The sequence below is a fragment of the Heterodontus francisci genome, chromosome 5, assembly GCF_036365525.1.
Source record: "Heterodontus francisci isolate sHetFra1 chromosome 5, sHetFra1.hap1, whole genome shotgun sequence".
Classification (NCBI taxonomy): Eukaryota; Metazoa; Chordata; class Chondrichthyes; order Heterodontiformes; family Heterodontidae; genus Heterodontus; species Heterodontus francisci.
In genome coordinates, this window is record NC_090375.1 from 156014140 (window position 1) to 156038812 (window position 24673).

A 24673-nucleotide genomic window follows, 5' to 3' on the forward strand; every position below is an offset into this window, starting at 1 on the left:
TGGTCCACTGTACACCAGTATACCATTCCAAGACACGTGTGCAAAGTGAGCTGTAACTCACATCACATCATCTCCACATTATCCAAGGTCAAATGGACTAGTAGAAAGGATGATGAGAATGGTAAAGTCACTAATCTTGAAATGTAAAGAGATTAATCAAGACATTCAAATAGCAACATTGCATCAACGAACAACACCACTAGATACAGGATTACCATCGCCAGAAGAGAACATGTTTGGAAGGCAAGTCAGGACAACTTTTGCGAGTCATCACCTGATCAGATCGTCATCAGTCCAAAATAGATTATTGGCGAGACAAGAGAAAATGAAAATCACACAAGGCAAACATGCAGGTGTGGAGTTGCCTCCTCTGTAGATTGAACAGAAGGTCAGAGTGATCCACCCACAAGAGTAGACATGGTTTCCTGTGGAACTGTCAAAGATCTGTAATGATCCACGGTCATACGAGGTAACCACCCCGAATGGAGCGAGGTTGAGGAGGACTAGATGTCAGCCGAGAGAGTTATCTAACAACATTATACCTGACATTCCTGTAGCATCAAGGATAGGTTCACATTTGAGTGCTGAGACTGGAGTTCAGGAAGATGACATCTACAACATTCAAGTATAAGATAATTGGCAGTCTAGACCTGCGGGTCAAGAGAAAAGAATTGACAATTCCAGATCTCAGCAAAGTTTCACTGTCACCAGATCAGGTTGAGTCAGCAGACCACCTGTACATTTCAGAGACACTTGAATAATTAATGTGAGAGTCCATACATGTGTAAATATTGTTCACAATTATCCTATTTCATTCTCTGCATAGTTTATAACTTATAAAATGTTTCTGTCTAAGGAAAAGGGATGTTGTGATATTGCTTTAATTGCTTTAATACTGATTAACATACTAGTGAATATATAAATGGTTTAGTATCAGGAGGTGATGCAAGTTAACATGTGATACAGTAGTTGGCGCATGTGTAATGAAAAGCACTCCTCGAATCCTGTTATTCTTCAATAAAGAATCCTTTGTTTAGTTTACCAATCATTGTTATAGTGTTTGGTATGTTTGTGTTAATAACACATGTACAATACAAGAATGATGGACTGGACCATCAAATTTGGTGGTATGTAATGTCTAAGATTTGGTTTGTGACCAGGGTTTGGGGTGCTGCATCCCTTTCAGGTGATACTATCCACCCCTTTCTTTGGGTTTATGAAACATCTTCTGTTTATAAGAGTGTGTTAGCTTATTCAGGGATTACAAGCTTGGAAATTTACTCTTGTGCAGCTCAACAATTAGAAGCATCAAACGATCTTTTAAGTGGAGGAAGATCCACTTCATACTCATTGGGAGGGAAGTCACACATTTGACCATCGACTCATTTTGAGCATTTGCAATTTGACCCATTTTACATTTCCACTCAGCATTATTCATAGTCTTAAATAAAATATTTATGTCAATATTAGCCTCGCTATATCTCATAGGAAATTAACTTTACTGAAACACATGTATTCATTAAAGCACCAACATTTTATTGTGTTATTTTCCTAAAATGCATGGGAGAACAACTAAAATAAGATCACATGCTGCTTTAATCCAATTTCCTTTTTGCAGTGAAGTATTTGCATTGGATTTCCTGAGAGTTGCTGTTCACACTGACAAACACAATTGTGAGGCAGTTGCTGAGGCTATTTGTTTACATTGAGATGGGGTGGGGGGGGGGCAGAATGGAGGTTGTTGAAACAGGCCTTACTGTTAATTTGAACCAGCTGGACCACACATTCCTTATGTTCTTCCTTTTCCATATAGGATATGCGGTGGCTACCGGCCATTTCACGCAACCCAGTTCTTTGGAGATTGTAGGAGGAGCCCCACAGGATGGAGGCATTGGAAAGGTACAGGTCTAAGGAAGTGTAACCAAGTCAATAGCCCACTTTTACCATAAATGGCCACAAAGGTCACATGTCACACCATTTAAAGCTGCATTTCCAGATTCATTATATTTTTCAAAAGCAGCTGTGTAATAAAGGGTGCATTTTGTCACTGTGTTTATTTGTACAATTTTGTTTGTGGTGTTAAGAGTTTTACTTGAACTAGTGGGCTCAGAACATCTGGATCCAATTCTTGAAAAGCAGTCACAATTATAAAGCTTGCTAGTTGTGTTCAGTTAATGTATATTATTACTGGTGTGTAGTTCAGGTCAACGGAGACTTCTTATTGTACAAATCCTTTGTTTCTACCCCAGCCCTGCTTCGCCTAGCCATAATTCAAAGCCAGAAATGAACTCAATTTCAAGAGATTGATAACAACACACTATTTGTGAATAGACTCTCCAGTCTTGATTTCGAAGACCAATCTCATTCTGCTGCTCCTTTTGCAAAGATGTCTGAAATCAGCTCGCTATCTCCAATGGGTCCAAATACAGCAATCCTTCCTCAAGTGCATGAAAGCTGAAGGCAACGGGTCAACATTTAAGTGTACATGTGGAATGCGTACTCTAGGTGAAAAGCTTTGCCCACTGGGATTGCAGGCTGGCAAAATATGCGTGCATGCTTCCCATGATTTTTCCATATATTAAGATTAATGAATAGAGTATCTGGATGGCTTGCAGTTTCTTGATTTTCTTAAGTGTATTCCCAGTGGGCAATGTACTGCGCCTAGATTATGCATTTTTAAACCTTATCATTTAGTCTTAACATCATTTCACTGCATTATTTACTATTCCCTTGCAAGCTGAAGGCTCAGAATACATTGGGATACATTTTTGTTTTGCTTCCTCTCATGATACCAAGACATAAATTAAAGGTCCAATTCTGCCGAGCTCTACATTAGCTTGTTTGGTAGTGAAGAAATTTATGCACTCACCAGACTGCACTGGTGTTGATCAATGTTCCCCCTAAATTTTCTTTGTTCTGGGTGGGCAACAAACTCCTCTGAGACTACTTTCTTGACCATGGCCTCAGCAGTACTGGTGGTGGCCACCATTCCCGGTGGTGCTGCCAATACTGCTGAGTGCTAAGCTTCCGGCCCTCTGATTGGCCTGGGGTGGGGCGGTGGCACAAAAGGCAGAGGCGGGGTTCCTGTGCCTTTTCGGCCCAGCACTGGGAGCCACACCTCCAGCACAAAAACCAGCTTAGTGTTGGCTTCTGACTCACCATTTCAGCCTGATGGCAAGGTTCAGAAGCCCACAGGGCTAATCCTTCCCTCACTTGTACCTGGGGTTATGAGGCCTTGTCTGACCCCTCGTTTCCCACTCTTATTGCCGCACACTGCTCACTTCCAGGCACACCTCCCCTTCCCTCCCCACCAAATGAGCTCACTGCTCCTCCAGTCACAGATTCCCTCTTTCTGACATTTGCTGCTCCTCCAATCACAGATTCCCTCTCTATCCTATGTTCGCTGCTCCTCCAATCACAGATTCCCTCTTTCCTATGTTCGCTGCTCCTCCAATCACATATTCCCTCTCCTATATTCGCTGCTCCTCCAATCACAGATTCCCTCTCCTATGTTCGCTGCTCCTCCAATCACAGATTCCCTCTTTCTATGTTCGCTGTTCCTCCAATCAGGTATTCCCTCCTTCCTATATTCGCTGCTCCTCCAATCACAGATTCCCTCTCTCCTATATTCGCTGCTCCTCCAGTCACAGATTCCCTCTCTCCTACGTTCGCTGCTCCTCCAATCACAGATTCCCTCTCTCCTACGTTCGATGCTCCTCCAATCACAGATTCCCTCTCTCCTATGTTCGCTGCTCCTCCAATTACAGATTCCCTTTCTCCTATGTTCGATGCTCCTCCAATCACAGATTCCCTCTCTCCGACATTCGCTGCTCCTCCAAACACAGATTCCCTCTCTCCCATGTTCGCTACTCCTCCAATCCCAGATTCCCTCTTTCCTACGTTCGCTGCTCCTCCAATCACATATTCCCTCTCCTATATTCGCTGCTCCTCCAATCACAGATTCCCTCTCTCCTACGTTCGCTGCTCCTCCAATCACAGATTCCCTCTCTCCTACGTTCGATGCTCCTCCAATCACATATTCCCTCTCCTATATTCGCTGCTCCTCCAATCACATATTCCCTTTCTCCTACGTTCGCTGCTCCTCCAGTCACAGATTCCCTCTCTCCTACGTTCGCTGCTCTTCCAATCACAGATTCCCTTTCTCCTACGTTCGATGCTCCTCCAATCACAGATTCCCTCTCTCCTACGTTCGCTACTCCTCCAATCACAGATTCCCTCTTTCCTATGTTCGCTGCTCCTCCAATCACAGATTCCCTCTCTCCTACGTTCGCTGCTCCTCCAATCACAGATTCCTTTTCTCCTACGTTCGATGCTCCTCCAATCACAGATTCCCTCTCTCCTACATTCGCTGCTCCTCCAATCACAGATTCCCTCTTTCCTATGTTCGCTGCTCCTCCAATCACATATTCCCTCTCCTATAAGCGCTGCTCCTCCAATCACAGATTCCCTCTTTCCTATGTTCGCTGCTCCTCCAATCACATATTCCCTCTCCTATATTCGCTGCTCTTCCAATCACAGATTCCCTCTCTCCTACGTTCGCTGCTCCTCCAATCACAGATTCCCTCTTTCCTATGTTCGCTGCTCCTCCAATCACAGATTCCCTCTCTCCTACGTTCGCTGCTCCTCCAATCACAGATTCCCTTTATCCTACGTTCGCTGCTCCTCCAATCACAGATTCCCTTTCTCCTACGTTCGCTGCTCCTCCAATCACAGATTCCCTTTCTCCTACGTTCGATGCTCCTCCAATCACAGATTCCCTCTCTCCTACATTCGCTGCTCCTCCAATCACAGATTCCCTCTTTCCTATGTTCGCTGCTCCTCCAATCACATATTCCCTCTCCTATATTTGCTGCTCCTCCAATCACAGATTCCCTCTTTCCTATGTTCGCTGCTCCTCCAATCACATATTCCCTCTCTCCTACATTCGCTGCTCCTCCAATCACAGATTCCCTCTCTCCTATGTTCGCTGCACCTCCAATCACATATTCCCTCTCCTATATTCGCTGCTCCTCCAGTCACAGATTTCCTCACTCTTACGTTCGCTGCTCCTCCAATCAGATTCCCTCTCTCCTACGTTCGCAGCTCCTCCAGTCACAGATTCCCTCTCTCCTACATTCGCTGCTCCTCCAATCACAGATTCCCTCTCTCCTACGTTCGCAGCTCCAGTCACAGATTCCCTCTCTCCTACGTTCGCTGCTCCTCCAATCACAGATTCCCTTTCTCCTACGTTCGCTGCTCCTCCAATCACAGATTCCCTCTTTCCTATGTCCGCTGCTCCTCCAATCACATATTCCCTCTCCTATATTCGCTGCTCCTCCAGTCACAGATTCCCCCTCTCCTACGTTCGCTGCTCTTCCAATCACAGATTCCCTTTCTACTACGTTCAATGCTCCTCCAATCACAGATTCCCTCTCTCCTACGTTCGCTGCTCCTCCAATCACAGATTCCCTTTCTCCTACGTTCGATGCTCCTCCAATCACAGATTCCCTCTCTCCTACGTTCGCTGCTCCTCCAATCACAGATTCCCTTTATCCTATGTTCGCTGCTCCTCCAATCACAGATTCCCTCTCTCCTACGTTCGCTGCTCCTCCAGTCACAGATTCCCTTTCTCCTACGTTCGATGCTCCTCCAATCACAGATTCCCTCTCTCCTACGTTCGCTGCTCCTCCAATCACAGATTCCCTCTTTCCGATGTTCGCTGCTCCTCCAATCACAGATTCCCTCTCTCCTACGTTCGCTGCTCCTCCAGTCACAGATTCCCTTTCTCCTATATTCGCTGCTCCTCCAATCACAGTTTCCCTCTCTCCTATGTTCGCTGCTCCTCCAATCACATATTCCCTCTCCTATATTCGCTGCTCCTCCAATCACAGATTCCCTCTTTCCTATGTTCGCTGCTCCTCCAATCACATATTCCCTCTCCTATATTCGCTGCTCCTCCAATCACAGATTCCCTCTTTCCTATGTTCGCTGCTCCTCCAATCACATATTCCCTCTCCTATATTCGCTGCTCCTCCAGTCACAGAATCCCTCTCTCCTACATTCGCTGCTCCTCCAGTCACATATTCCCTCTCCTCTATTCGCTGCTCCTCCAGTCACAGATTCCCTCTCTCCTACGTTCGCAGCTCCTCCAATCAGATTCCCTCTCTCCGTTCGCTGCTCCTCCAATCAGATTCCCTCTCTCCTACGTTCGCTGCTCCTCCAATCAGATTCCCTCTCTCCTACGTTCGCAGCTCCTCCAATCAGATTCCCTCTCTCCTACGTTCGCTGCTCCTCCAATCAGATTCCCTCTCTCCTACGTTCGCTGCTCCTCCAATCAGATTCCCTCTCTCCTATGTTCGTTGATCCTCCAATCACAGATTCCCTCTCTCCTACGTTCGCAGCTCCTCCAATCAGATTCCCTCTCTCCTACGTTCGCAGCTCCTCCAGTCACAGATTCCCTTTCTCCTATGTTCGCAGCTCCTCCAAACACAGATTCCCTCCCTCCTACGTTCGCTGCTCCTCCAATCAGATTCCCTCTCTCCTACGTTCGCAGCTCCTCCAGTCACAGATTCCCTCTCTCCTACGTTCGCTGCTCCTCCAATCAGATTCCCTCTCTCCTACGTTCGCAGCTCCTCCAGTCACAGATTCCCTCTCTCCTACGTTCGCTGCTCCTCCAGTCACATATTCCCTCTCTCCTACGTTCGCTGCTCCTCCAATCACAGAATCCCATTCTCCTACGTTCGATGCTCCTCCAATCACAGATTCCCTCTCTCCTACATTCGCTGCTCCTCCAATCACAGATTCCCTCTTTCCTATGTTCGCTGCTCCTCCAATCACATATTCCCTCTCCTATAAGCGCTGCTCCTCCAATCACAGATTCCCTCTTTCCTATGTTCGCTGCTCCTCCAATCACATATTCCCTCTCCTATATTCGCTGCTCTTCCAATCACAGATTCCCTTTCTCCGACGTTCGATGCTCCTCCAATCACAGATTCCCTCTCTCCTACGTTCGCTGCTCCTCCAATCACAGATTCCCTCTTTCCTATGTTCGCTGCTCCTCCAATCACAGATTCTCTCTCTCCTACGTTCGCTGCTCCTCCAATCACAGATTCCCTTTATCCTACGTTCGCTGCTCCTCCAATCACAGATTCCCTTTCTCCTACGTTCGCTGCTCCTCCAATCACAGATTCCCTTTCTCCTACGTTCGATGCTCCTCCAATCACAGATTCTCTCTCTCCTACATTCGCTGCTCCTCCAATCACAGATTCCCTCTTTCCTATGTTCGCTGCTCCTCCAATCACATATTCCCTCTCCTATATTCGCTGCTCCTCCAATCACAGATTCCCTCTTTCCTATGTTCGCTGCTCCTCCAATCACATATTCCCTCTCTCCTACATTCGCTGCTCCTCCAATCACAGATTCCCTCTCTCCTATGTTCGCTGCTCCTCCAATCACATATTCCCTCTCCTATATTCGCTGCTCCTCCAGTCACAGATTTCCTCACTCTTACGTTCGCTGCTCCTCCAATCAGATTCCCTCTCTCCTACGTTCGCTGCGCCTCCAATCAGATTCCCTCTCTCCTACGTTCGCAGCTCCTCCAGTCACAGATTCCCTCTCTCCTACATTCGCTGCTCCTCCAATCACAGATTCCCTCTCTCCTACGTTCGCAGCTCCAGTCACAGATTCCCTCTTTCCTACGTTCGCTGCTCCTCCAATCACAGATTCCCTTTCTCCTACGTTCGCTGCTCCTCCAATCACAGATTCCCTCTTTCCTATGTCCGCTGCTCCTCCAATCACATATTCCCTCTCCTATATTCGCTGCTCCTCCAGTCACAGATTCCCTCTCTCCTACGTTCGCTGCTCCTCCAATCACAGATTTCCTTTCTCCTACGTTCGATGCTCCTCCAATCACAGATTCCCTCTCTCCTACGTTCGCTGCTCCTCCAATCACAGATTCCCTTTATCCTATGTTCGCTGCTCCTCCAATCACAGATTCCCTCTCTCCTACGTTCGCTGCTCCTCCAGTCACAGATTCCCTTTCTCCTACGTTCGATGCTCCTCCAATCACAGATTCCCTCTCTCCTACGTTCGCTGCTCCTCCAATCACAGATTCCCTCTTTCCGATGTTCGCTGCTCCTCCAATCACAGATTCCCTCTCTCCTACGTTCGCTGCTCCTCCTGTCACAGATTCCCTTTCTCCTATATTCGCTGCTCCTCCAATCACAGTTTCCCTCTCTCCTATGTTCGCTGCTCCTCCAATCACATATTCCCTCTCCTATATTCGCTGCTCCTCCAATCACAGATTCCCTCTTTCCTATGTTCGCTGCTCCTCCAATCACATATTCCCTCTCCTATATTCGCTGCTCCTCCAATCACAGATTCCCTCTTTCCTATGTTCGCTGCTCCTCCAATCACATATTCCCTCTCCTATATTCGCTGCTCCTCCAGTCACAGAATCCCTCTCTCCTACATTCGCTGCTCCTCCAGTCACATATTCCCTCTCCTCTATTCGCTGCTCCTCCAGTCACAGATTCCCTCTCTCCTACGTTCGCAGCTCCTCCAATCAGATTCCCTCTCTCCGTTCGCTGCTCCTCCAATCAGATTCCCTCTCTCCTACGTTCGCTGCTCCTCCAATCAGATTCCCTCTCTCCTACGTTTGCAGCTCCTCCAATCAGATTCCCTCTCTCCTACGTTCGCAGCTCCTCCAGTCACAGATTCCCTTTCTCCTATGTTCGCTGCTCCTCCAATCACAGATTCCCTCCCTCCTACGTTCGCTGCTCCTCCAATCAGATTCCCTCTCTCCTACGTTCGCAGCTCCTCCAGTCACAGATTCCCTCTCTCCTACGTTCGCTGCTCCTCCAATCAGATTCCCTCTCTCCTACGTTCGCAGCTCCTCCAGTCACAGATTCCCTCTCTCCTACGTTCGCTGCTCCTCCAGTCACAGATTCCCTCTCTCCTACGTTCGCTGCTCCTCCAATCACAGAATCCCTTTCTCCTACGTTCGATGCTCCTCCAATCACAGATTCCCTCTCTCCTACATTCGCTGCTCCTCCAAACACAGATTCCCTCTCTCCTATGTTCGCTGCTCCTCCAATCACAGATTCCCTCTTTTCTATGTCCGCTGCTCCTCCAATCACATATTCCCTCTCCTATATTCGCTGCTCCTCCAATCACAGATTCCCTCTCTCCTATATTCGCTGCTCCTCCAGCCACAGATTCCCTCTCTCCTACGTTCGCTGCTCTTCCAATCACAGATTCCCTTTCTCCTACGTTCGATGCTCCTCCAATCACAGATTCCCTCTCTCCTCCGTTCGCTTCTCCTCCAATCACAGATTCCCTCTTTCCTATGTTCGCTGCTCCTCCAATCACAGATTCCCTCTCTCCTACGTTCGCTGCTCCTCCCGTCACAGATTCCCTTTCTCCTACGTTCGATGCTCCTCCAATCACAGATTCCGTCTCTCCTATATTCGCTGCTCCTCCAGTCACAGATTCCCTCTCTCCTACATTCGCTGCTCCTCCAATCACAGATTCCCTCTTTCCTATGTTCGCTGCTCCTCCAATCACATATTCCCTCTCCTATATTCGCTGCTCCTCCAATCACAGATTCCCTCTTCCCTATGTTCGCTGCTCCTCCAATCACATATTCCCTCTCCTATATTCGCTGCTCCTCCAATCACAGATTCCCTCTTTCCTATGTTCGCTGCTCCTCCAATCACAGATTCCCTCTCTCCTACATTCGCTGCTCCTCCAATCACAGATTCCCTCTCTCCTATGTTCGCTGCTCCTCCAATCACATATTCCCTCTCCTACATTCGCTGCTCCTCCAATCACAGATTCCCTCTCTCCTACGTTCGCTGCTCCTCCAATTTCGGATTCCCTCTTTACTATGTTTGCTGCTCCTCCAATCACAGATTCCCTCTCTCCTACGTTCGCCGCTCCTCCAATTACAGATTCCTTCTCTCCTACGTTCGCTGCTCCAGTCACAGATTCCCTCTCTCCTACGTTCGCTGCTCCTCCAGCCACAGATTCCCTCTTTCCTACATTCGCCCAATTCAATTGCCACCACCAGGACCTGCGGCAAACTGACAAAATTCAACCCGATGTTTTTTCAGCACCTCTGAGTCACAAAGAGGTTGTCACGTTACCATGCCATCTCTGGGATGCCAACCTAAAGGCATCATGTAACATATGGACACTCTTCCTGCAGGCATGCATTAAACATTAAACACCAGATCCTTCCAAGGCAGTGCTGGTGACATGTGCCAAATCAGTCAGTTGTACACAAATGCATCAAGCAAGTGGCAGAAGCCTTGTGGAAAGGCTTAGTTTGACATGGCACAGGATGTTTCCCAGGTGCCAGGGTTCACAAGTACAGGGCAAAGTACATGGCATGCATGTACTGTATCATCCATTGAGCCCGTTTGCCACACCCTGACGGGCAAGATGCATTGCTGTGCTTTGGAATTCACTTAACTGCCTAATAGGGCACTGTACTCAATTCCTTCTCATGCTCTTGAAATATACTTGCCTAAATTATTTGGAAAGCATTTTTTCCATGGGCATACTGAGGCTTGATACAGTGACATTACCTTCCACATTACAGTGCTTGGTGTGTCGTGACAAAAGTGGCATCAAGGATTGTTTCCCACTTCTGTCCCTAAACAGAAATTTGCTAAAAATTATTTTTGTGGAGAAAGTACTCTTTGATTAACTGTAATTAGCATAGACATCTGGTGTCAAATCTACATGCTTCTGCTGTTTTAAGGCCAATCTCCCATTCTCTAAGATTGCACAGACCAACTCTGTCACTCAAAATGCTACCTTGCAACATACTTTTATAAGGTTTTTTTTTTTCCGTATTGAGCTTCCAGCAGGCAGGACTCTGCACCAGGAGAGCAATTACATGAAACTACGCCTACATTATACAATATGGTGAAATTAAAGCCACAGTTTACACTGATCAAATGCATAACCTCTACCCTTTCTCAAAAGTGATTAAGGTATAATTTGTGTCATAAGGTATATTGAAAACTGCCAAGCAACAACATACATTTGTGAAGAATTATTAGGAGATGACATTTATTTTTCAACTCAGAAGTAATGTTTATAATGTGATCTGTCTGGTTAAGGTTGATGTAATCTAATGCCATCTAATTTCCTTTTCCAGGTTTACATATTTAAGATTGGCAATGGCAAACTCACAGTGATTTTCACAATTCCAGGAAAAGAGGTCAGTTTTGCAGACAATTGATGTTTTGTTAAGATTTTGCTGGGCAGCAATTTACAGGCTGGGTACCTTTTAAAGGTAACAGAAGATCTGACTGTGTTTTAGTTGTGCAAATTGACTCTAATGGCTGGATTTTGTGGAGACAGCAGGGGTCCTACTGCTGGGGTCGACCCCACTTTGGCGGGTGGTAGGACCCAGGGCTGCATTTTGCTGCTGACAGCCAATTAAGTAGCTGTTTGCCGGAGCTGCCATCCCTATTAAGGATGGTGGCCTGCCCTCAAGAGCTGCCGGCCCAATCAGAGGGTCAGCAGCTCAGCAGCCTCAGCAGTGCCACCACTGCGGTGACCACTGCTGGGGCTGCACCTGGAGGATGAGGGCGCATTGATGGCCGTGCGCCCTCCAAGTCAGCAGGTAAGTGGGAAATCACTGTCACCTTGAGGGTGGCCATGGCCACTGCAGAGCCCTCCATGGGCCAAAGAGTACCCAAAAAGGAGGTTCCACCCCAACCCGGAGCCCACTGGGACAATCCCCCCCCAGTCGCTGGTAAAATGCTAGTGGAGGTGGGAAGAGGCCCTTAATTGGCCACTTTCGTGGCTCAATTGGGCTCCAGGTGGACGGGCTGTCTGCCAGTCAAAATGGCATGGCAGCAGGAAGATGACAGGCATGCCACCCAATGCTTTCCCGCACCATTTTACCAGCCTTCCTGCCTCCCAGCTTGGCCCCAAAGGGCTGGTAAAATTCAGCCCTAAATTTCTGATCAGGTAAGGCTAACTTCTGTCTAAAAGAAAAAAGGCTTGCATTTGTATAGAGCCTTTCATATCTTTGGAACAATTCGATGCACTTTGGAGCTGGGCATAGTCACTGTTTTGTCGGCAAATGTGGCAGCCAATTTGTGGATTACTGCAGTGACATGCCCGATAGATGTTTGTTCAGGTAAATTATAAAGGTAAAGCATTCTGTCAGTTTTTAGCTCCCCTGCCAAAATATTCAGTACCTTCTCTTTTTTTTCTCCAATGAAGACAAAGCCATCGTCTGGGATTCCACAATTGCTCTATGGTCAACTGCGTAGATAGACTTCCTGGTGAGACAGGACTGGCTTCCCATCCTAAAAAAATTATAAGGCAGAACGGTGCAGCCAGGAACAAGACTCCTTCTCCATATTAGATCCGCATCATATAGATAACTTGGTTTGAACATTAAGAGAATCAAGGGATATGGGAACAGGGCAGAAAAGGTAGAAGATCAGCCATGATTTTATTGAATGGCAAAGCAGGCTTGAGGGGCTGAATAGCCTACTGCTACTCCTATTTCTTATGTTCTTATTTTCTTACAATTAATGGTGTTATCCAATACTCCCACGTCAACCAATCTGCTTCTGTTTTCCATTTGAGAATCCCATGCAAAAAATGGAACACTTTTTCTACTCAGACTCTGAATCAGCACTCTCTGGTACATTGGTTCACAGGCAGGATCCAAGATAAAGACAATTTTTGCTGTAATCCAACAGCTTTCACTTCAACCTCAGAGGAAGACTCCTGTTCCATCAGTGTGAATTTCTTCCGTCAACCATTGTTATATTCTTTATTTGTGTCAAATTATGGGCCATTTTGAGATGTTTGACCAACATTGCTCCAGTGGGTGTTGTAAATGATTATCATTAAGACCTTTAGAAACTCCAATTAATAATGTTTGTTCATATCAAGAAACCAAAGTGATGGGGCAAAGCCTGTTCTACCAGGGAGTTGAAAAGAGGAAGAATTATGTAAATCAGGAAGGGGTGATTAGTTGACATCATGCACAGGTTTTAAAAGCATGTAGATTGTAAAAGGAAACAAAGGCTGAAGGATGTGATGAAATCCACTGTTTTGAGGTTCAGAAGAATAAGTTAGGAAAGGAGAATGCTCGGCAGCCCCTGGAGCCTGTTCTGCCACTCAGCTAAATCATTGCTATCTGTACTTAACTTCTTTTACCCACTTTGGTTCCATATCCCTAAATATCCCTAAATAAAAATGTATCAATTCCAATTTTTAAGTTTTCAATTGATCTAGCCTAGCTTTTCACTTTGATGGAGAGAGTCCCAGATTTCCAATAGTCATTGTGTAAAGATATGCATCACTCCTGAATGACCTAGCTTTCATTTTAAGTTAATGCTGCTTGTTCCCCACCAGCAGAAATGGTTTCCTGTTACCTATCTTTAATCATCTCAAACACCTCAATTAGGTCACCCTATCATATAGGCAAAGAAATACAAGCCTAGTTTATGCAAACTATCCTCATAATCTAACCCTTTTAGCCCAGTTAAAAGTGCAAAGAGCCTTAAATCATAGAATCATAGAATGGTTACAGCACAGAAGGAGGTTATTTGGCCTGTCAAGTTTGTGCCAGATCTCTGCAAGAGCAATTTAGCTCATCCCACTTCCCTGCCCTTTCCTGGTAGCCCTGCAAATAGTTTACTTTGGGGTGCTTGTCCAATTCCCTTTTGAAAGCCACGATTGAATCTACCCCTACCACCCTTTCAGGCGGTGCATTCCAGATCCTAACCACTCGCTGCATTTTCCCTTCTGTCACCTTTGGTTCTTCCGCCAGTCATCTTTAATTGGTGTCCTCTGGTTCTCAACACATCTGCCAATAGGAATAGTTTCTCTCTGTCTACTCTCCAGACTTGATTGATTTTGAATACATCCATCAAATTTTCTCTCAACCTTCTCTAAGGAGAACATCCCAGTTTCTCCAGTCTATCCATGTAGTTGAAGTCCCTCATTCCTGGAACCATTCTCATCAGTCTTTTCTGCACTCTGTCTAATGCCTCACATCCTTCCTAAAGTGCAATGTCCAGAATTGGACAGAACATTCTGGTGTTTTATAAAGGCTCATCATAACTTCCTTGCTTTTATACTCTATGGGCGGAAATTAATGGGCGCCCAGAGGTGGGCTTGGAGGTGGGTGGACCCCAAAGAATTGCGACGAAAGGCAGGGGACTGAAGGGCCTGTCAGTCAAGTTGGGGGCGGGATGGATTGAAGATAGCCTTCACACCCAGAGGTCACTTGAGGCCCTTAAATGGCCAATAAGTAGCCACTTAAGGCCTTTTTCCTGCCACTGCTGGTATTTATGGCCCAGGGAGGACAGGCGGCGGCAAAGGCTGCCCCTCTGTTAACACCCTTTGGCCGCAACAGCCATCCTCCCCCCGCACCCCCGGTTGGGCTCCGACGACCCTGCCTCACTTACTTTTGGTCCGAGGCTCCAACACTGGGCCTGGTCCCCAGCCTGGTGTAGCCACCACTTCCAGTGGCACTGCCAATACTACTGAGCTGCCGGCCCTCTGATTGGCCAGCAGCTCTTGGAGGCAGATCCCCGTCCTTAAAGAAATGGGGACCCCGGCACAAGGCAGTTCATTGCCTGAGTGCAGTTGAATCATGGTGAGGGAGCTCCAAAGGACCAGTTCGGGATTCCCTTCTCATTTTTGGCCTGGCACCAGGACTCTCACCAGCTTGACTTAATTCAGCCCTATTATTGGCTATCCCTCACAGACAAGGATGATTATCTTCCGTGAGTCCGAAAATGGCGGATGAGGCCAATTCAGGATATACAGACTTTATTGCACGTAGGGCATTTGTTGTCAGGTGGGATGTCTGGTCGTGTATTATTAGTTTGGGTCATGGCTTGTTCTTTCCGCCACTCTCGCTTTTCCTCTTCATTTTGTCGTCGTTGGGTCTCAAAATGCTGGGATCTTTCCCACAGACTCTGCCTCCATCTGGTTCAGTCCAGGGCAATGGTCTCCTTGGAGTTAATGTCAATGTTGCATTTCTTCATGTTGGCTTTCAGTGCATCCTTGAAGTGCTTCTTTTGTCCTCCTCTGGTGCGTCTGCCCTGACTGAGCTGGGAAAAGAAGACCTGCTTTGGGAGCCTGGTATCTGAATCCGAACTATCTGACCAATCCAATGAAGCTAATGGTAAATAATCACAGCCTCGATGCTTGTGGTGACTGCTTGTGAGAGGACAATGATGTTGGTGCACCTGTCTTCCCACTTGATATGTAGGATCTTGCGCAGGAGACAGTGGCATAGTGGTAATGTCACTAAACTAGCAATACAGAGACCCAGGCTAATGCCCTGGGGACACTGGTTCAAATCCCACCACGACAGCTGGTAAAATTTAAATTCGCCCCTCTGCCTCTATTTATAAAACCCAGGATCTCGTATGGCTTTTTAACCACTTTCGCAACCTGCCCTGCCACCTGCAACGATTTGTCCACATATAGCCCTCAGGTCCCTCTGCTTCTGCACCCCTTTAGAATTGTACCCTTGTGTTTATATTGCCTGTCCTCGTTCTTCCTATCAAAATGTATCACTTCACATTTCTCGGTATTAAATTTCAACTGCTGCATGTCGTCTCATTCCACTAGCCTATCCTCTGGAAGCCTATCTCTATTCTCCTCGCAGTTCAGACTACTTCCAAGTTTTGTATCATCTGCAAGTTTTGAAATTGTGCTCTATACACCTAAGTCTAGGTCATTAATATAGATCAAGAAAAGCAGTGGTCCTAGTACCGACCCCTGGGGAACCTCACAGTATACCTTTCTCCAGTCCGAAAAACAACCGTTCACCACCACTGTCTGTTTCCTGTTACTCAGCCAACTTCGTACCCATGCTGCCACTGTCCCTTTTATTCCATGGACTTTAATATTTTTAATATTGCTGACAAGCCTGTTACGTGGCACTTTAAAATGTCTTTTGGAAGCCCATCAACCACATTACCCTCATCAACCCTCTCTGTTGCCTCATAGAAAAACTACATCAAGTCCGTTAAAAACGATTTGCTGTTAACAAATCTATGCTAGATTTCCTTAATTAATCCACATTTTTAAAGCAACTGTTAATATTTAGAAAATTGTGAATAGTGTGACTGGGACCCCTCAATATGTACAGCCTGTGGGCAAGGGTCCCTGCCAGAAATGCACATTCGTAAAATCGGCCCGTTAATTTCAACATGGTGGGAATGGAGGTGAAGAGTTTGTAAGAGAGAAAATTGGAGTGTATAACATCATTGACTACAGGAATACAAATAAAGTAAGGTTGAATATTAGAGATGAAAAACAGAAAAATCAGGTGACAAAACTTTTCTCATATCCTGTCCAAAGGTGCAATGGAGATAGAACATAAGAACATAAGAAATAGGAGCAGGAGTAGGCCATTCGGCCCCTCAAGCCTGCCCTGTCATTCAATAAGATCATTGCTGATCTGTCCCAGACCTCAACTCCTCTTTCATGCCAGCTCCTCATAGCCTCAACTCCCCGATATTTCAAAAATCTATCTACCTCCTCTTTAAATACTTTCAGTGATCTAGCCTCCACAACTCTCTGAGGTAGAGAATTCCAAACATTCACTACCCTCTGAGAGAAGAAATTCCTTCGCATCTCAGTTTTAAATGAGTGTCCCTTTATTCTGTAACTATGTCCCCTAGTTTGAGATTCCCCCACTAGTGGAAACATCTTCTCAACATCTACCCTGTCAAGCCCTCTCAGAATCTTGTACATTTCAATAAGATCACCCCTCATTCTTCTAAACTCTAATGAATAAAGGCCTAACCTGTTTAGTCATTCTTGATAGGTCAACCTCTTCATCTCAGGAATCAGCCTAGTGAATCTCTTTTGAACTGCCTCCAGTGCCAGTATATCCTTTCTTAAATACGGGAACCAAAACTGTACACAGTACTCCAGGTGCGGCCTTACCAACACCCTGTACAGTTGTAACAAGACTTCCCTATTTTTAAACTCCAACCCCCTAGCAATAAAGGCCAAAATTCCCCCCATTTGCTTTCTAAATTACTTGCTACACCTGCATGTTAACTTTTTGTGTTTCATGCATAAGAACAGCCAGATCCCTCTGTGCTGCACTTTTTTGAAGTCTCTCTCCATTTAAATAACAGTCTGCCTTTTGATTCTTCCCACCAAAGTGCATGACCTCACACTTTCCTACATTAAACTCCATCTGCCAAGTCTTTGCCCACTCACTCAACCTATCTATATCATCTTGCAGATTCCTTATGACCTCATCACAACATGCCCTCCCACCTATTTTTGTATCGTCAGCAAATTTGGATATATTACACTCTGCCCCCTCCTCCAAGTCATTAAGATAGATAGTAAATAATTGAGGCCCTAGGACTGATCTTTGTGGCACTCCACTAGTTACGTCTTTCCAACTTGAAAAAGACCCATTAATCCCGACTCTCTGTCTTCTGTGTGTTAACCAATCCTCAATCCATGCTAATACATTTCCCACAATACCGTGAGCTCCTATCTTGTGCAATAATCTTTTTTGTGGCACCTTATCGAATGCCTTCTGGAAATCCAAATACAAAACATCTACTGGTTCTCCTTTATCAAATCTGCTTATTATATCCTCAAAGAACTCTAGCAAATTTGTCAAACATGATTTCCTTTTCACAAAACCGTGTTGACTCTGTTTGATTGCGTTAAGCTTTTCGAAATGTCCTGCTATTTCTTCCTTAATGACTCTAGCATTTTCCCAATGACCAGAAACCTGTTCCCAGATGGGGGAGTAGGACTTAAATCGTAGAAGGGGCTGGCATTTTGTACAGAGTTTAAGAGTTTTTGAGGTGAACTAGGTTTGAACATTTTTAAAGGACAGTATTTCTAATCAATTGTGTCTCTCAGTCTTTCACTTAAGTTTTCCATGTGTTTAATCTTCAATGTACATTCTAATGTACAGCTGCTAATATTTTTCAACAGGTATGTTAATGCTGTTTACAGTGTTCATTGGCTTTATAATGTAGATTTAATGAACTTTCATTCTGGAACCACGTACAGTCCCACCACTAAAAATGGATAATCTTTATTTGCATTAACATTAATTTCAAAGTTGCTGGTTATTATGTCTTAAGTGCTGCATTTATTTCAGGCAGAAACAGCTGTGTTTATTCACTGATACGTTTCTAGATCATTTATAAAATCAAATTCAGATTACTCCAGCAATCTTCCATAAACTATTGAATGAAAAATCAAAAATATTGATACTGTAGGGATATTACAGCAGTAATCCAGCAGTTGTCATTTTATTTACATCAGACAAAAAATATATTTCATGTCTTTTCTTTACAAACAACCATCTAACTAGAAACTTTGTTATGACTGGAATAGCAACATCTACAAAGTCTTAAAACTGGTCAAAAACTAAGGCAGTTTTCAAACTCATTTAATTAGTAACATAAAAGAACGACTACGTTGTATAGCTGAAGATGCACCATCACTTCCTTTTACCCTTCCAAGTACCAGCACATGATAGAGACATTTAGTTTGAGGGATCTGCACTGGTTGAATCACTGAGCAGGAGTAAGTGCAGGTTGAAAGGACAAGACAGGCTAGGACATTTTCATGGAGGGCAAGCAAGCATCCTAATCCTGCTAAAGAGGGCACAGATGTACATTTTAGAGGCCGTCTGTGTAGCATCAAGTTCTGATGAAAGATCGCAGACCTGAAACGTTAACTTTGCTTCTCTCTCCACAGATGCTGCCTGACCTGCTGAGTATTTCCAGCACTTTCTGTTTTTATTCCAACTGCAAAATTGTCTGGGAATCAGGCACATGGCATTGAAACTCGGCAGTCAACCATAGAGTGTGGTCATCTCAATGGAGGTTACAGCTGATCATCCTTGCGGGAGTGTGTGGCACCAGTGGTAGCATTTCTTAGGGCTTCTCATACTGAGGCCATGCAAGCTCTGGGTTCCACCATTTCCTCTGCCTTGGACAGGTAGGGAGACTGAACGGATCGAGGCTAACGTTGTCTCATGGAAGTCCTGCAATCTGCTCTCCTGCAGATTAGTGAGAGTGCTGAGCTGTAGTACCACAGCATGGGCAGCTGTGCAATGGCTACAACCTGACTTGTACTACCCATGGTTACCTGGCGGGTTGAAGAGCAGTCGGTCGTAATGCAAATAGAGAAATTGGTATTAGGGTCTCAACTGTGTAATTTGACTCAGATTTGCTTTCATTAAATAGGCCCCTGCCTCTTTCCAGCAGGTGTTCTGGCAACCTAGGTCAAGATCTGTCTGAAAATTGGAACAGGCAGACCTCCAGTTGTAGTGGTTCACTTTCTTTTGCGATTTTGTTCCTACTGCCATTGTGGTGTTAGCTGTAAATGGGTTGTTTATGAAGCAAAACACAACCCCTAGATTACTAGTAGAAGTACACTGTTGGATTGATATGGAAACACTGGCTTTATAGATATTGACTCACTTCAGACCAATATGGGCCTACAGCTGAATGAAGCCTTTGTGCCCTGCAGAACTTAGGTACGCCCCTGAATTTACCCATAATTTTCAGCAAAACTTTCATTCATGTTTTGAAGCATTGTTGTTACCAAAATACATGTTCTCTTTATAAACACTGGTTATTTATTTACAGAAAAAGCCCTTTGTTGGTACAAGTGATAGAAACACCATGCAATTTTTAAGAAAAATACTGCGGATGCTGGAAATCTGAAATAAAAACAGGAAATGCTGGAAATACTCAGCAGGAGTTCTGATGGAAGGTCATAGACCTGAAACGTTAACTCTGTTTCTCTCTCCACAGATAGGGCTGAATTTTAAGCAGCCCTTGACGTCGAGATCTGTGGCAGCAGGGGGGCGCGGGGGGGTGCCCGAAGATGGCTGCAGATGAGGCCCGCCATGGACCTCAATGCTGGCAAGACCCGGCCTGATCCTCCGGGTGGCGGTGAGGCCTCATGGCAGCCCCCCTGCTGCTGGGCGATGGGACCACAATCAGCATATTCAAATTAATAAAAGTAATATATTTACATATACTCACCCACAATCTTGAGGGCCCGCTGCGGTCTTTGGCACGGCGGCCGGCTCTCTCGCGCCATCAGATCCCCCTCCAGGGAAATGAGGTGCGACACTGTCGGAGAGGGGGAAAGAAGGTAGGTTTATCAGTGCAGGGTGGGGGGGGGGGGTGGTCAGGGTCAAATAAACGTCATGGATGTAGGGGATGGTGGGAAGGGTTGTACTTTAAAGTTTGTGCAGTTTGGGGGAGAGAAGGTCAGATGTTAAAGGTAAGTGTTTTGGAAGGGAAGGACAAATAGTTACCATAATTGTTATGGGAGGGTGGGGGTGGGAAAGGGGCAAAAGAAATGTATTCATTCAATTTTATTATATATGTCTTTAGTTTAGTTTAGTTTAGTTTAGAGATACAGCACTTAAACAGGCCCTTCGGCCCACTGAGTCTGTGCCGACCATCAACCACCCATTTATACTAATCCTACACTAATTCCATATTCCTACCACATCCCCACCTGTTCCTATATTTTCCCTACCACCTACTCAGACTAGGGGCAATTGCTAATGGCCAATTTACCTATCGACCTGCAAGTCTTTGGCATGTGGGAGGAAACCGGAGCACCCGGAGGAAACCCACGCAGACACAGGGAGAACTTGCAAACTCCACACAGGTAGTACCCAGAATTGAACCCGGGTCGCTGGAGCTGTGAGGCGGCGGTGCTAACCACTGCGCCACTGTGCCGCCCTAGCAGGGCTGACTGCCCTTTAAAGATGGTGTCAGCGCCTGCACACATGCAGCTGACGCCATTGCTGGGGATGGACAACCTGCCCCCTCCATGTAATCAGGGGTGGGGGGGGGGGGTGGTGAGGGCCGCCCCGGCTATTTAAATCAGCCGCTGCGCTTGAGATTGTGGCGGCTCTTTGGTATGCTCACTGCGAGAATCCAGCCCATATTGCCTGACCTGCTGTGTATTTCCAGTGTTTTCTGTTTTTATGCCACGTAATCCTAGTTCCCTCTCTGGAATCTCGATGAATAGACTACCAAATAATTAATTATAAATGTGCGTAACAGTGAAAGACATTAACTGTGTTGATATGGCTGACCTTCCTGACAAACGCTCCATTGCTGCCAAGAATCACTTCCTGAAACCCCAATTTTCACTATGATAATGGAGTTAGATCTATGGGAACAATGATGTTAGATGCAGGTGGGAGAGGTGTTGGAAGGACCGGACTGTGTCTCATTTCCTTTGTGAGATTTTGTCTGGCAGTAAAGTACATGTTCTCAAACATCGGTGAACTGCACCTGACTGTCAATCCCAGTTCTTTGACCTGGCAGGTGACTTTTGAAGCAGTCGCCTCCCAGGTTGTTTTGCTTATTATTGGGTGGGATTTGTTGTGTACCTCCAAAGGTACTTTGTACATCGCTTGATCTTGTCAGAAAGGAAGCTGCTGCCTCCCCGATCCTGACTTGTTATCAGATACCAATAACAAGTCAGACATTGGGCACAGAAGTAGAAAAGTTGGCAGTTGTACAATTGCATTAATTGTTTTTGCTTGCTGGGTTTAAGCATCTCTGCTGTTTTGCCTTGTGTATTATGAAGCACTGCTCCTTAGAGTGCTGAAGCTAACCTAACCATCATTTGTTTGCCTTGCTGAATGTATTAAAAGCATAATGATCAACTATCATTAAGCAGACTGTGTTCCAGTAGACTCTAAAATACCAGTCTGTTGGTAAAACTCAAAGTACTTTATCAAGCATTGTGTGTGCATTATTTGAGCAAACATTCTATCAAGTGGCTGATACCTTCTTCAATATGATAATGGAGCAGTATTTTACATTAAAGTCATTATATTCTGACTTCCTTCCACTGCTGGGAGCCTCAATCATCACCAGTGCAGATCAAATTCAGGCATGTGCCTGCACGATTTTCTGATTATCATTTTAAATGCTTGGAAAATCAGGCTCAATGCACATGCAATGTACATTTCCGGTGGGTAAGTGTTCTCGCTCAGAAGACTTTTAAATTGAAAGTGAACAAAAAAAATTATTGAGGTAGCTGGGATAAAGAATAGTGACTGCTTCATTCAACGATTGATTTTCATACAACTCAGCTTTGAATTTTCTTACAATAAAACATTAAGCACAGAAATGTGCCCCAGGATTACAATATTATATTGAAATGTGAAGTCAGTGATCTTACAGTGAAGATTTTATTGAATGGTAGAATCATTTATCCAGCATATATGTATAATACATTTTGAATCTATTCATTCTAGTTGGGGTCCTATTTTGGCTCATCGCTATGCACAGTTGATTTGAACTCAGATGGCTACTCAGATCTTCTGGTTGGAGCCCCCATGTTTTCGGAGATAAGAGATGAAGGCCAAGTAACTGTGTTCATCAACAAGGGCAATGTAAGTTTAATCTTTGAGATCAACATGTGATGGTTTACTTTTGCAGTGCTTTGTTGCTTATTTCGACAAAAATAATGGACTGAATGGGAGAAACCCCTTTTTATCTTGGTCTGTGCAGAGTTAATCAGAGTAGTGTTTGCTGTATGAAGAGGGTGCAATTTCACCCCTATTTTGACGGTCTTTGCCACAAAGTAATGAAACTAGACCATGGGCCTCAGTGACAAAGGAAAATGTGCACAGTATATACATATAGGATGAAGTTCCCAAGGCTACATCCCAATAAAGGATTTGCTTGACAGGGAGTGTGGATTGGAGAATCTGGCATGCAGATTAATCATTGGAAAATTAACCACCAAATGAAACACTTCCACATCAAGCAGCACTCTACATTGGAATCAGAGTCCTATGAAATGTATAGTGCTTCAGGCTTTTCTGATATGGCAGGATCAAAATAGCATGTCGTAATGTAATCAGCTTATTTCTTTTCTTTAGGGTTACAAGTTTTGGTGGCAAGATAAAAATTGTTAGCCCTTTCAATTAGAGTGTTGGATTTTTCATAGAGTCATAACAGCACAGATGGAGGCCATTCGGCCCATTGAGTCCATGAGGGCTCTCTGCAGTATAATCCAATCAGTCCCATTCCTTGGCTCTATCCCCATAGCCCTGTAAGTTCATTTCTCTCAACTGCCCATCCAATTTCCTTTTGAAACCATTCATTGTTTCTGCTTCTACCACCCTTATAGGCAGCGAGTTCCAGGTCATTAACACTCACTGCGTAAAAAGGTTCTTCCTCATATTCCCCCTCCATCTCCTGCCCAAAACCTTAACTCTGTGTCCCCTAGTCCTGGTATGGTCAGTTAATGGGAATAGCTTTTCTTTGTCTACCCTCCCCAAACCTGTCATAATCTTGTACACCTCTATGTACTTTGCTCCAAGGAGAACAACCCCAGCTTCTCCAACCTAACCTTGTAACTAAAATCTGTCATCCCTGGAACCATTCTGATAAGTCTCCTCTGCACCCTCTCAAGGATCCTCACATCCTTCCTAAAGTGTGGTGACTAGAACGGGATGCAGTACAGTAGTTGTGGCCTTACCAGATCTTTATAAAGGTTTAACATAACATCCCTGCTTTTGAACTCAATACCTCTATTTATGAAGTTCATGATCCCATATGCTTTGTTAATTACTTTCTCACTATGTCCTGCCACCTTTAAATATCTGTGCACATGAATCCCACCCCCAACCAGGTCTCTCTGTTCCTATACTCTTTAGAACTGTACCATTTAGTCTACGTTGCCACTCCCTATCCATTTTGCCAAAATGCATCACCTCACACTTCTCTTTATTAAATTCCATTTCCCACTTGTCAGCCCATTCTGCTGGCTATCTATGTCCTATTGTAGTTAATTGGTATCATCCTCACTGTCTGCCACACCTTCAAGTTCGGTCTCATTGGCAAATTTTGAAATTTTATTCTGTATTCCAATATCCAAGTCATTTACATATATCAAAAACAGCAGTGGTTCGAGCACTGACCCTTGGGGAACACCGTTGTCTAACATCCTCCAGTCTGAAAAACATCCATTTACCACGACTTGCTGTTTTCAGTCCTTAAGCCAATTTTTTTATCCAACCTGACACTGACCCTCCTACTCCATGAGCCTCAATTTTGGTAACCAATTTGTGGTACTTTGTCAAATGCTTTCTTAAAATCCATATAGAAAATGTCCATTGCTTTCCCTTCATTATCTTTCTCTGTTACTTCATCAAAAAAATCAATTAGATTAGTCAACCATGATCTGTCTTTTACAAATCTGTGCTGGCTCTGCTTAATTAACACAAACCTCTCCAAGTGCCTGTTGACTTTTTTCCAGATTACTGTTCCTAAAACCTTACCCACAATAATTGTTAAACTTACTGGCCTGTAGTTGCTAGGAATGTCCCTATACCCTTTCTTGAATAAGGGTGTCACATTTGCTACTCTCCAATCCTCTGGCAACTGTAGAATTAGCTCGATTTGCAGAGGCTTCAATTTTCCTTTATTTTGGAGCAGATTGGAAGATTATGGCAAGCCCTTCCGCTATCTCCACTGCACTTCCTTTAGCAAGTCATCAAGACCAGGCGACTTATCCACTCTCAGCATAGCCAGCCTTTTCAGTACATCCTGTCTATCAAGTTTCACCTCATCCATTGCTTCTAGCATCTTCACTTCGACTGATATTTTGTCAGCATCCT

The 24673-nt window shown here is 45.0% G+C and overlaps 1 protein-coding gene across 2 annotated transcripts in view; it reads left to right on the forward strand.

Moving 5' to 3' along the window:
- The window catches only part of itga9 (integrin, alpha 9), a 550508-nt gene that overhangs the window by 106555 nt on the left and 419280 nt on the right, over positions 1 to 24673 (forward strand). For both annotated transcript variants that reach the window (XM_068032283.1, XM_068032284.1), the window contains 3 exons: positions 1814 to 1899; positions 11168 to 11230; positions 22301 to 22438. In XM_068032283.1, the coding sequence (XP_067888384.1) occupies positions 1814 to 1899; positions 11168 to 11230; positions 22301 to 22438 (287 nt within the window). The remainder of the gene's footprint in view (positions 1 to 1813; positions 1900 to 11167; positions 11231 to 22300; positions 22439 to 24673) is intronic.